An 11,793-nucleotide genomic window follows, 5' to 3' on the forward strand; every position below is an offset into this window, starting at 1 on the left:
GGTTACTCTCACTCTGTGGGTTAATCTGTTACTCTACTTTGTGGGTTACTCTGGTTACTCTCATTCTGTGGGTTACTCTCTAAGGTTACTCTGTGGGTTACTCTGTAAGGTTACTCTGTGGGCTACTTTCCCTCTGTGGATTACTCTGTAAGGTTACTCTGTGGGTTACTCTCATTCTGTGGGTTACTCTGTAAGGTTACTCTGTGGGTACTCTGTAAGGTTACTCTGTGGGTTACTCTCATTCTGTGGGTTACTCTGTAAGGTTACTCTGTGGGTTACTCTCACTCTGTGGGTTACTCTGTAATGGTACTCTCACTCTATGGGTTACTCTGTAAGGTTACTCTCAATCTGTTGGTTACTCTGTAAGGTTACTCTCACTCTATGGGTTACTCTGTACGGTTACTCTCACTCTGTGGGTTACACTGTAAGGTTACTCTGTGGGTTACTCTCACTTTGTGGGTTACTCTGTATGGTTACTCTCACTCTGTGGGTTACTCTGTATGGTTACTCTCACTCTGTGGGTTACTCTGTAAGGTTACTCTTACTCTGTGGGTTACTCTGTAAGGTTACTCTGTGGGTTACTCTCATTCTGTGGGTTACTCTGTAAGGTTACTCTGTGGGTTACTCTCACTCTGTAAGGTTACTCTGTAATGGTTACTCTCACTCTATGGGTTACTCTGTAAGGTTACTCTCACTCTGTTGGTTACTCTGTAAGGTTACTCTCACTCTGTGGGTTACTCTCTAAGGTTATTCGGTTACTCTCTAGGGTCACTCTGTGGGTTACTCTGTAAGGTTACTCTGTGGGTTACTCTCACTTCTGTGGGTTACTCTAAGGTTACTCTCACTCTGTGGGTTACTCTGTATGGTTACTCTCACTCTGTGGGTTACTCTGTGGGTTACTCTCACTCTGTGGGTTACTCTGTAAGGTTACTCTGTGGGTTACTCTGTAAGGTTACTCTGTGGGCTAATCTCACTCTGTGGGTTACTCTGTAAGGTTACTCTCACTCTGTGGGTTACTCTGTAAGGTTACTCTGTGGGTTACTCTCACTCTGTGGGTTACTCTGTAAGGTTACTGTGGGTTACTCTGTAAGGTTACTATGGGTTACTCTGTAAGGTTACTCTGTAAGGTTACTCTCACTCTGTGGGTTACTCTGTAAGGTTACTCTCTCACTCTGTGGGTTACTCTGTAAGGTTACTCTCACTCTGTGGGTTACTCTGTAAGGTTACTCACTCTGTGGGTTACTCTGTAAGGTTACTCTGTGGGTTACTCTGTAAGGTTACTCTGTGGGTTACTCTCACTCTGTGGGTTACTCTGTAACGTTACTCTCACTCTATGGGTTACTCTGTAAGGTTACTCTCACTCTGGGTTACTCTGTAAGGTTACTCTCACTCAGTGGGTTACTCTGTAAGGTTACTCTGTGGGTTACTCTCACTCTGTGCGTTACTCTGTAAGGTTACTCTGTGGGTTACTCTCACTCTGTGGGTTACTATATAAGGTTACTCTCACTCTATGGGTTACTCTGTGGGTTACGGTTACTCTCACTCTGTGGGTTACTCTGTAAGGTTACTCGGTGGGTTACTCTCACTCTAGGGTTACTCTGTAAGGTTGCTCTTACTCTGTGGGTTACTCTGTAAGGTTACTCTCACTCTGTGGGTTACTCTGTAAGGTTACTACTCTGGGTTACTCTGTGGGTTACTCTGTAAGGTTACTCTGTGGGTTACTCTGTGGGTTATTCTGTGGGCTAATCTCACTCTGTAAGGTTACTCTGTAAGGTTACTTCACTCTGTGGGTTACTCTAACTCTCACTCTGTGGGTTACTCTCACTCTGGGTTACTCTGTAAGGTTTCTCTGTAGGTTACTCTGTAAGGTTACTCTTTGGGTTACTCTCAATCTGTGGGTTACTCTGTAAGGTTACTCTTAGGTTACTCTCACTCTGTGGATTACTCTGTAAGGTTACTCTCTGGGTTACTCTCACTCTGTGGGTTACTCTGTAAGGTTACTCTCACTCTGTGGGTTACTCTGTTAAGGTTACTCTGTAAGGTTACTCTGTGGGTTACTCTCTGCTCTTACTCTGTGGGTTACTCTAGGCTACTCTCACTCTGTGGGTTACTCTGTAAGGTTACTCTCAGTCTGTGGGTTACTCTGTAAGGTTACTCTGTGGGTTACTCTCACTCTACTCTCACTCTGTGGGTTACTCTAAGGTTAATGTTACTCTCACTCTGTTACTCTCACTCTGTGGGTTACTCTGTAAGGTTACTCTGTAAGGTTACTCTCACTCTGTGGGTTACTCTCAAGGTTTTGTGGGTTACTCTGTATGGTTACTCTGTATGGTTACTCTTACTCTGTGGGTTACTCTCACTCTGTGGGTTACTCTGTACGGTTACTCAGTGGGTTACTCTGTAAGGTTACTCTTTGGGCTACTCTCACTCTGTGGGTTACTCTGTAAGGTTACTCAGTGGGTTACTCTGTAAGGTTACTCTTTGGGCTACTCTCACTCTATGGGTTACTCTGTAAGGTTAGGTTACTCTCACTCTGTTGCTTACTCTGTAAGGTTACTCTCTGGGCTACTCTCACTCTGTGGGTTACTCTGTAAGGTTACTCTCACTCTGTGGGTTACTCTGTAAGGTTACTCTGTGGGTTACTCTCACTCTGTGGGTTACTCTGTAAGGTTACTATGTGGAGTACTCTGTGGGTTGCTCTGTAAGGTTACTCTGTGGATTACTCTGTGGGTTACTCTATAAGGTTACTCTTACTCGGTGGGTTACTGTGTGGGTTACTCTTTAAGGTTACTCTCACTCTGTGGGTTGCCCTGTAAGGTTACTCTGTGGGCTAATCTCACTCTGTGGGTTACTCTGTAAGGTTACTCTCACTCTGTGGGTTACTCTGTAAGGTTACTCTGTGGGTTACTCTCACTCTGTGGGTTACTCTGTAAGGTTACTCTCACGCTATGGGTTACTCTGTAAGGTTAATCTCACTCTGGGTTACTCTGTAAGGTTACTCTCACTCTGTGGGTTACTCTGTGAGGTTACTCTCACTCTATGGGTTACTCTGTACGGTTACTCTCACTCTGTGGGTTACTCTGTAAGGTTACTCTGTGGGTTACTCTGTAAGGTTACTCTCTGTGGTACTCTGTAAGGTTACTCTGTGGGTTACTCTGTAAGGTTACTCTGTGGGTTACTCTCACTCTGTGGGTTACTCTGTAAGGTTACTCTCACTCTATGGGTTACTCTGTAAGGTTACTCTCACTCTGGGTTACTCTGTAAGGTTACTCTCACTCTGTGGGTTACTCTGTAAGGTTACTCTGTGGGTTACTCTCATTCTGTGCATTACTCTGTAAGGTTACTCTGTGGGTTACTCTCACTCTGTGGGTTACTCTATAAGGTTACTCTCACTCTATGGGTTACTCTGTACGGTTACTCTCACTCTGTGGGTTACTCTGTAAGGTTACTCGGTGGGTTACTCTCACTCTAGGGTTACTCTGTAAGGTTGCTCTTACTCTGTGGTTTACTCTGTGGGTTACTCTCACTCTGTGGATTACTCTGTAAGGTTACTCTCACTCTATGGGTTACTCTGTAAGGTTACTCTCACTCTGTGGGTTACTCTGTAAGTTTACTCTGTGGGTTACTCTGTGGGTTATTCTGTGGGCTAATCTCACTCTGTAAGGTTACTCTGTAAGGTTACTCTGTGGGCTAATCTCACTCTGTGGGTTACTCTCACTCTGGGTTACTCTGTAAGGTTTCTCTGTAGGTTACTCTGTAAGGTTACTCTTTGGGCTACTCTCACTCTGTGGGTTACTCTGTAAGGTTAGGTTACTCTCACTCTGTGGATTACTCTGTAAGGTTATTCTCTGGGCTACTCTCACTCTGTGGGTTACTCTGTAAGGTTACTCTCACTCTGTGGGTTACTCTGTAAGGTTACTCTGTGGGCTACTCTCACTCTGTGGGTTACTCTGTAAGGTTACTCTCACTCTGTGGGTTACTCTGTAAGGTTACTCTGTGGGTTACTCTCACTCTGTGGGTTACTCTGTAAGGTTACTCTCACACTATGGGTTACTCTGTAAGGTTAATCTCACTCTGGGTTACTCTGTAAGGTTACTCTCACTCTGTGGGTTACTCTGTGAGGTTACTCTCACTCTATGGGTTACTCTGTACGGTTACTCTCACTCTGTGGGTTACTCTGTTACTCTGTAAGGTTACTCTGTGGGTTACTCTGTAAGGTTACTCTCTGTGGTTACTCTGTAAGGTTACTCTGTGGGTTACTCTGTAAGGTTACTCTGTGGGTTACTCTCACTCTGTGGGTTACTCTGTAAGGGTTACTCTCACTCTGTGGGTTACTCTGTAAGGTTACTCTCACTCTGGGTTACTCTGTAAGGTTACTCTACTCACTCTGTGGGTTACTCTGTAAGGTTACTCTGTGGGTTACTCTCATTCTGTGGGTTACTCTGTAAGGTTACTCTGTGGGTTACTCTCACTCTGTGGGTTGTGGGTTACTCTGTAAGGTTACTCTCACTCTATGGGTTACTCTGTACGGTTACTCTCACTCTGTGGGTTACTCTGTAAGGTTACTCGGTGGGTTACTCTCACTCTAGGGTTACTCTGTAAGGTTGCTCTTACTCTGTGGTTTACTCTGTGGGTTACTCTCACTCTGTGGATTACTCTGTAAGGTTACTCTCACTCTGTGGGTTACTCTGTAAGGTTACTCTCACTCTGTGGGTTACTCTGTAAGTTTACTCTGTGGGTTACTCTGTGGGTTATTCTGTGGGCTAATCTACTCTGTGGGTTACTCTGTAAGGTTACTCTGTGGGCTAATCTCACTCTGTGGGTTACTCTCACTCTGGGTTACTCTGTAAGGTTTCTCTGTAGGTTACTCTGTAAGGTTACTCTTTGGGCTACTCTCACTCTGTGGGTTACTCTGTAAGGTTAGGTTACTCTCACTCTGTGGATTACTCTGTAAGGTTATTCTCTGGGCTACTCTCACTCTGTGGGTTACTCTGTAAGGTTACTCTCACTCTGTGGGTTACTCTGTAAGGTTACTCTGTGGGCTACTCTCACTCTGTGGGTTACTCTGTAAGGTTACTCTCAGTCTGTGGGTTACTCTGTAAGGTTACTCTGTGGGCCTCTCTCACTCTGTGGGTTACTCTGTAATGTTACTCTCACTCTGTGGGTTACTCTGTAAGGTTACTCTGGGGGTTACTCTCACTTTGTGGGTTACTCTGTATGGTTACTCTTACTCTGTGGGTTACTCTCACTCTGTGGGTTACTCTGTACGGTTACTCAGTGTGGGTTACTCTGTAAGGTTACTCTTTGGGCTACTCTCACTCTGTGGGTTACTCTCACTCTGTGGGTTCTGTAAGGTTACTCAGTGGGTTGCTCTGTAAGGTTACTCTGTGGGTTACTCTGTAAGGTTAGGTTACTCTCACTCTGTTGCTTACTCTGTAAGGTTACTCTCTGGGCTACTCTCACTCTGTGGGTTACTCTGTAAGGTTACTCTGTGGGTTACTCTCACTCTGTGGGTTACTCGGTAAGGTTACTCTGTGGAGTACTCTGTGGGTTACTCTGTAAGGTTACTCTGTGGATTACTCTGTGGGTTACTCTATAAGGTTACTCTTACTCGGTGGGTTACTCTGTGGGTTACTCTGTAAGGTTACTCTCACTCTGTGGGTTGCCCTGTAAGGTTACTCTGTGGGTTACTCTCACTCTGTGGGTTACTCTGTAAGGTTACTCTGTGGAGTACTCTGTGGGTTACTATGTAAGGTTACTCTGTGGAGTACTCTGTGGGTTACTCTGTAAGGTTACTCTGTGGATTACTCTGTGGGTTACTCTATAAGGTTACTCTTACTCGGTGGGTTACTCTGTGGGTTACTATGTAAGGTTACTCTCACTCTGTGGGTTGCCCTGTAAGGTTACTATGTGGGTTACTCTCACTCTGTGGGTTACTCTGTACGGTTACTCTGTGGGTTGCTCTGTAAGGTTACTCTGTGGGTTACTCTGCAAGGTTACTCTCACTCTGTGGGTTACTCTGTAAGGTTACTCTGTGGGTTACTCTGTAAGGTTACTCTGTGGGTTACTCTGTGGGTTACTCTATAAGGCTACTCTTACTCTGTGGGTTACTCTGTGGGTTACTCTGTAAGGTTACTCTCACTGTGGGTTGCCTTGTAAGGTTACTCTGTGGGTTGCTCTGTAAGGTTACTCTGTGGGTTACTCTGCAAGGTTACTCTCACTCTGTGGGTCACTCTGTGGGTTACTCTGTACGGTTACTCTGTGGGTTGCTCTGTAAGGTTACTCTGTGGGTTACTCTGCAAGGTTACTCTCACTCTGTGGGTTACTCTGTAAGGTTACTCTGTGGGTTACTCTGTAAGGTTACTCTGTGGGTTACTCTGTGGGTTACTCTATAAGGCTACTCTTACTCTGTGGGTTACTCTGTGGGTTACTCTGTAAGGTTACTCTCACTGTGGGTTGCCTTGTAAGGTTACTCTGTGGGTTACTCTCACTCTGTGGGTTACTCTGTAAGGTTACTCTGTGGGTTACTCTCACTCTGTGGGTTACTCTGTAAGGTTACTCTGTGGGTTACTCTCACTCTGTGGGTTACTCTGTAAGGTAACTTTGTGGGCTACTCTCACTCTGTGGGTTACTCTGTAAGGTTACTCTTTGGGCTACTCTCACTCTGTGGGTTACTCTGTAAGGTTAGGTTACTCTCACTCTGTTGCTTTCTCTGTAACTGTGGATTACTCTGTAAGGTTAGGTTACTCTCACTCTGTTGCTTTCTCTGTAAGGTTACTCTCTGGGCTACTCTCACTCTGTGGGTTACTCTGTAAGGTTACTCTCACTCTGTGGGTTACTCTGTAAGGTTACTCTGTGGGTTACTCTCACTCTGTGGGTTACTCTGTAAGGTTACTCTGTGGAGTACTCTGTGGGTTACTATGTAAGGTTACTCTGTGGAGTACTCTGTGGGTTACTCTGTAAGGTTACTCTGTGGATTACTCTGTGGGTTACTATGTAAGGTTACTCTCACTCTGTGGGTTTCCCTGTAAGGTTACTCTGTGGGTTACTCTCACTCTGTGGGTTACTCTGTACGGTTACTCTGTGGGTTGCTCTGTAAGGTTACTCTGTGGGTTACTCTGCAAGGTTACTCTCACTCTGTGGGTTACACTGTAAGGTTACTCTGTGGGTCACTCTGTAAGGTTACTCTGTGGGTTACTCTGTGGGTTACTCTGTAAGGTTACTCTCACTCTGTGGGTTACTCTCACTCTGTGGGTTACTCTGTAAGGTTACTCTGTGGGTTACTCTCACTCCGTGGGTTACTCTGTAAGGTTACTCTGTAAGGTTACTCTGTGGCTTACACTCACTCTGTGGGTTACTCTGTAAGGTTACTCTGTGGGTTACTCTCACTCTGTGGGTTACTCTGTAAGGTAACTTTGTGGGCTACTCTCACTCTGTGGGTTACTCTGTAAGGTTACTTTGTGGGTTACTCTCACTCTGTGGGTTACTCTGTAAGGTTACTCTGTGGGCTACTCTCACTCTGTGGGTTACTCTTTAAGGTTACTCTGTGGCTTACACTCACTCTGTGGGTTACTCTGTAAGGTTACTTTGTGGGTTATTCTCACTCTGTGGGATACTCTGTAAGGTTACTATGTGGGTTACTCTGTAAGGTTACTATGTGGGCTACTCTCACTCTGTGGCTGGAAAGTAGTGTGAACCTGTGCTGTTTTTTTCTTTTTTCGTTGAGAGAGGAGGACGAGGAGGAGGATGGAAGTTATGGGTAAACTAGATAAAGCATCATTTTGCAATACATCTGCAGGCTCCATCGTGTGGATCTAGGCCAAAAGCTGAGAGAATTTAGGACAAAAGGCCTTCCAGTCAGGATTAACTCTCTCTCTCTCTCTCTCTCTCTCTCTCTCTCTCTCTGTCCTACTCTCTGTCTCTCTCTTTTTTTTCTCTCTCTCTCTCTCTCTCTCTCTCTCTCTCTCTAGTTTCGTTACAAGACCAGAGTGTACAAACAGACCAATCTAGATGAGAAACAGCTGGCTAAACTGCACACTAAGGTACTGATGGTCTGTTTCAAAGGGTGTGGCACAATGTGAATTGTAGGTGTAAGTGTGTGTAGCATGCATTGGTGCAGTATGAAGGTGTAAGTGTTGGCGGGAGTGTGTGTGTATGTGTGTGCACTCTTTGCGTGTCAGTGTGTGTACACGCCTTGTGTGTCTGTGTGTGTGTGTGCACTCACGTGTGTGTGTGAGTGGGACTGCACACTGTCCGTCTGCAGTTACAGGCCCTTGGGGCAGCCCTCCACTGTTGGCTGTGCTGTGCTTTGTGTGGCAGACAACTCCAGTATTAATGTGTCAACTCTGCTCTCTGTGGAACGCAGTGCTGGCACACTCTTAGAAAAAAGTGTTCCAAATGGTTCTTCGGCTTTCCCTATTGGAGAACCCTTCTTGGTTCCAGGTAGAACCCTTTTGGTTCCAGGTAGAACCCTTGAACAGAAAAGGGTTTTTCAAAGGGTTCTCCTATGGGGACAGCCAAAGAACACTTTTAGGTTCTGGAGTCCCCTCATCTCTCTCTATCCCCTCATGCCTCTCATAGGCCAGTCTGAAGAAGTTCATGGACTATATCCAAAGTGGCTCTGTGGACAAGATGGCCAAGTTCTTGGACAAAGGGCTTGACCCCAACTACCAGGACCCTGACACGGGAGGTGAGATGCTGTCAGATGCTGTCTGCTGCCAGGGTGACCTGTGACCTCTCCTCAGTCAGTTAGCACCAATCAGCCATTTAGTTTAGTCAGTCAGTCAGTCAGTCAGTCTGTCTGTCTGTCTGTCTAGTCCCTGATACCCCCTTCTTAGTGACCCATAACATTTGTGGGGCATATGGCCACTGTATATTTAGCATCCTAGAGATCATTTCCAGACCCTTCAGCCATACAACCTGTCATCTAGCTATCAAACTGTTCATATCCAAGATGAATTAGCTAACAGCCAAGATAGCTGTGGGAGCTATGGCTAATGGCTGTCCTCTGTAACCTCGACCTGAAAATCCCCAATACTCTCTCCAACTCTGAATCACACTTACCCAAAGCTCAATCTATCTAACACTTAAATATGATTATAATAAGCAAAATAGACAGTTAGTTTGAGTCTCATTTAAGAGCCAGATAATATAACGAGGTGGGAGGCAGGCAGCTACTGTACAGTTTTGGGTGTGCTGCAACAGTCCTGAGCCTGCTGTCACTGGGAGTGTGAAGTGCACTTCCACCTGGCAACACCAGGGGACAGCAGAGAGCTCTACATCTGCCACTATCAGATAATAGATACCGTACTACTACAGTAGACTAGAGTGACATGATGCTGTGATGTTCATGTCATAACTCCATGGCCCCACTCCTGTCTGTCTGATTAAATATATGAGCCCCTCCGTCACTCCATTGCTCCATCTCTCTCTCCTCTGTAGAAACCCCCCTGACGTTGGCTGTGCAATGTGAGCCGGGGGGAGGGGAGGCCATACGGGGGCTGGTGCTGGGAGGGGCTCATCTTGATTTCAGGTCCAAGGACGGACTCACACCTCTACACAAGGCTGTCCGCAGCCACTGCCACACAGCGTTGCTGGTAAAACACACACACACCTCCTTACACTCACATCCATGGATTAAAGGAGCATGTATGGACCCACTGTGCATAGTGTCTTGTATTGAGATACAGTCATGATGTTCTTATAATGATATCGCATATGTTATAGTGATATTCAACTAATCGTTTTTAAACACTCTTAGAAAAAAGGGTTCCAAAAGGGTTTTTCGGCTGTCCTCATAGGAGAACCCTTTTTGGTTCCAGGTTGAACTCTTTTGGGTTCCATGTAGAACACTCTGTGGAAAGGGTGCTACAAGGAACTCAAAAGGGTTCTATCTGGAACCAAAAGGGTTCTACCTGGAACTAAAAAGGGTTATTTAGAGGGTTCTCCTACGGGGACAGCCAAATAAACCTTTTAGGTTCTAGATAGCACCTTTTTTTCTAAGAGTGTATGTATGTGTGTCTACCTGGTGTGTCCCTATAGACCTTGCTGTCTCTGGGTGCGTCTCCAGACTATAAGGACCGGCGGGGGCTGACTCCGCTCTACCACACTGTGCTGACAGGGGGCGACACCTCCTGCTGTGAGACCCTGCTCCACCACCGCGCCAAGCTGGCCGTCAGGGACGAGAACGGCTGGGATGAGACACACCAGGTAGGTTAAGGTGTAGGTGTGTGTTTCTGTGGGGTTTAGTCTGTGTTCAAGTGTCAATGTCCATTAGCATTTCACTGTGTTTGTGTGTATATTGGTTTGTGTGTGTGTGTATTTGTGTTAATGTCAGTGTGTAAATGTCATCTCTATATTTATGTTATCCATTCATGTCATGGTACGCCTCCCTTACCCTGATGTGTCTCTCCTGCTACTCACCCCCCAATACCCCTCTAACCCATGATGAGGCCCGTCTCTCATCTCCCTGTACCCTCTAACCCATGATGAGGCCCGTCTCTCATCTCCCTGTACCCTCTAACCCATGATGAGGCCCGTCTCTCATCTCCCTGTACCCTCTAAACCATGATGAGGCCCGTTTCTCATCTCCCTTTACCCTCTAACCCATGATGAGGCCGTCTCTCATCTCCCTGTAGCCTTTAACCCATGATGAGGCCCGTCTCTCACCCCCCTGTACCCTCTAACCCATGATGAGGCCCGTCTCTCACCCCCCTGTACCCTCTAACCTATGATGAGGCCCGTCTCTCACACCCCTGTCCCCTCTAACCCATGATGAGGCCTGTCTCTCATCACCCTGTACCCTCTTACCCATGATGAGGTCTGTCTCTCATCCGCCTTTACCCTCTAACCCATGATGAGGCCCGTCTCTCATCTGCCTGTACCCTCTAACCCATGATGAGGCCCGTCTCTCACCCCCCTGTACCCTCTAAACCATGATGAGGCCCGTCTCTCATCCCCCTGTACCCTCTAATCCATGATGAGGCCCGTCTCTCATCCCCATTTACCCTCTAACCCATTATGAGGCCCGTCTCTCATCTCCCTGTACCCTCTAACCCATGATGAGGCCCGCCTCTCATCTCCCTGTACCCTCTAACCCATGATGAGGCCCGTCTCTCACCCCCCTGTACCCTCTAACCCATGATGAGGCCCGTCTCTCATCTCCCTGTACCCTCTAACCCATGATGAGACCGTCTCTCATCTCCCTGTAGCCTTTAACCCATGATGAGGCCCGTCTCTCATCTCCCTGTACCCTCTAACCCATGATGAGGCCCATCTCTCATCCCCCTGTACCCTCTAACCCATGATGAGGCCCATCTCTCATCCCCCTGTACCCTCTAACCCATGATGAGGCCTGTCTCTCACCCCCCTGTACCCTTTAACCCATGATGCAGCCCGTCTCTCAGCCCCCCTGTACGCTCTAATCCATGATGAGGCCGTCTCTCATCCCCCTGTACCCTCTAACCCATGATGAGGCCGTCTCTCATCTCCCTGTACCCTCTAATCCATGATGAGGCCCGTCTATCATCTCCCTGTACCCTCTAACCCATGATGAGGCCCGTCTCTCATCTCCCTTTACCCTCTAACCCATGATGAGGCCCGTCTCTCATCTCCCTGTACCCTCTAACCCATGATGAGGCCCGTCTCTTATCTCCCTGTACCCTCTAACCCATGATGAGGCCCGTTTCTCATCTCCCTGTACCCTCTAACCCATGATGAGGCCCATCTCTCATCCCCTTGTACCCTCTAACCCATGATGAGGCCCGTCTCTCACCCCCCTGTACCTTTTAACCC

General features: G+C 46.9%; 1 protein-coding gene across 1 annotated transcript in view; it reads left to right on the forward strand.

The window, feature by feature from the left end:
- Positions 1-11,793, forward strand: part of LOC135555341 (SH3 and multiple ankyrin repeat domains protein 1-like) — a 148,315-nt gene that overhangs the window by 65,033 nt on the left and 71,489 nt on the right. Inside the window, 4 exon segments of the mRNA XM_064987684.1 lie at positions 7,971-8,042; positions 8,581-8,689; positions 9,442-9,596; positions 10,042-10,209. Coding sequence (XP_064843756.1) covers positions 7,971-8,042; positions 8,581-8,689; positions 9,442-9,596; positions 10,042-10,209 — 504 coding nt within the window.

This window comes from Oncorhynchus masou, chromosome 15, assembly GCF_036934945.1.
Source record: "Oncorhynchus masou masou isolate Uvic2021 chromosome 15, UVic_Omas_1.1, whole genome shotgun sequence".
Classification (NCBI taxonomy): domain Eukaryota; kingdom Metazoa; phylum Chordata; class Actinopteri; order Salmoniformes; family Salmonidae; genus Oncorhynchus; species Oncorhynchus masou.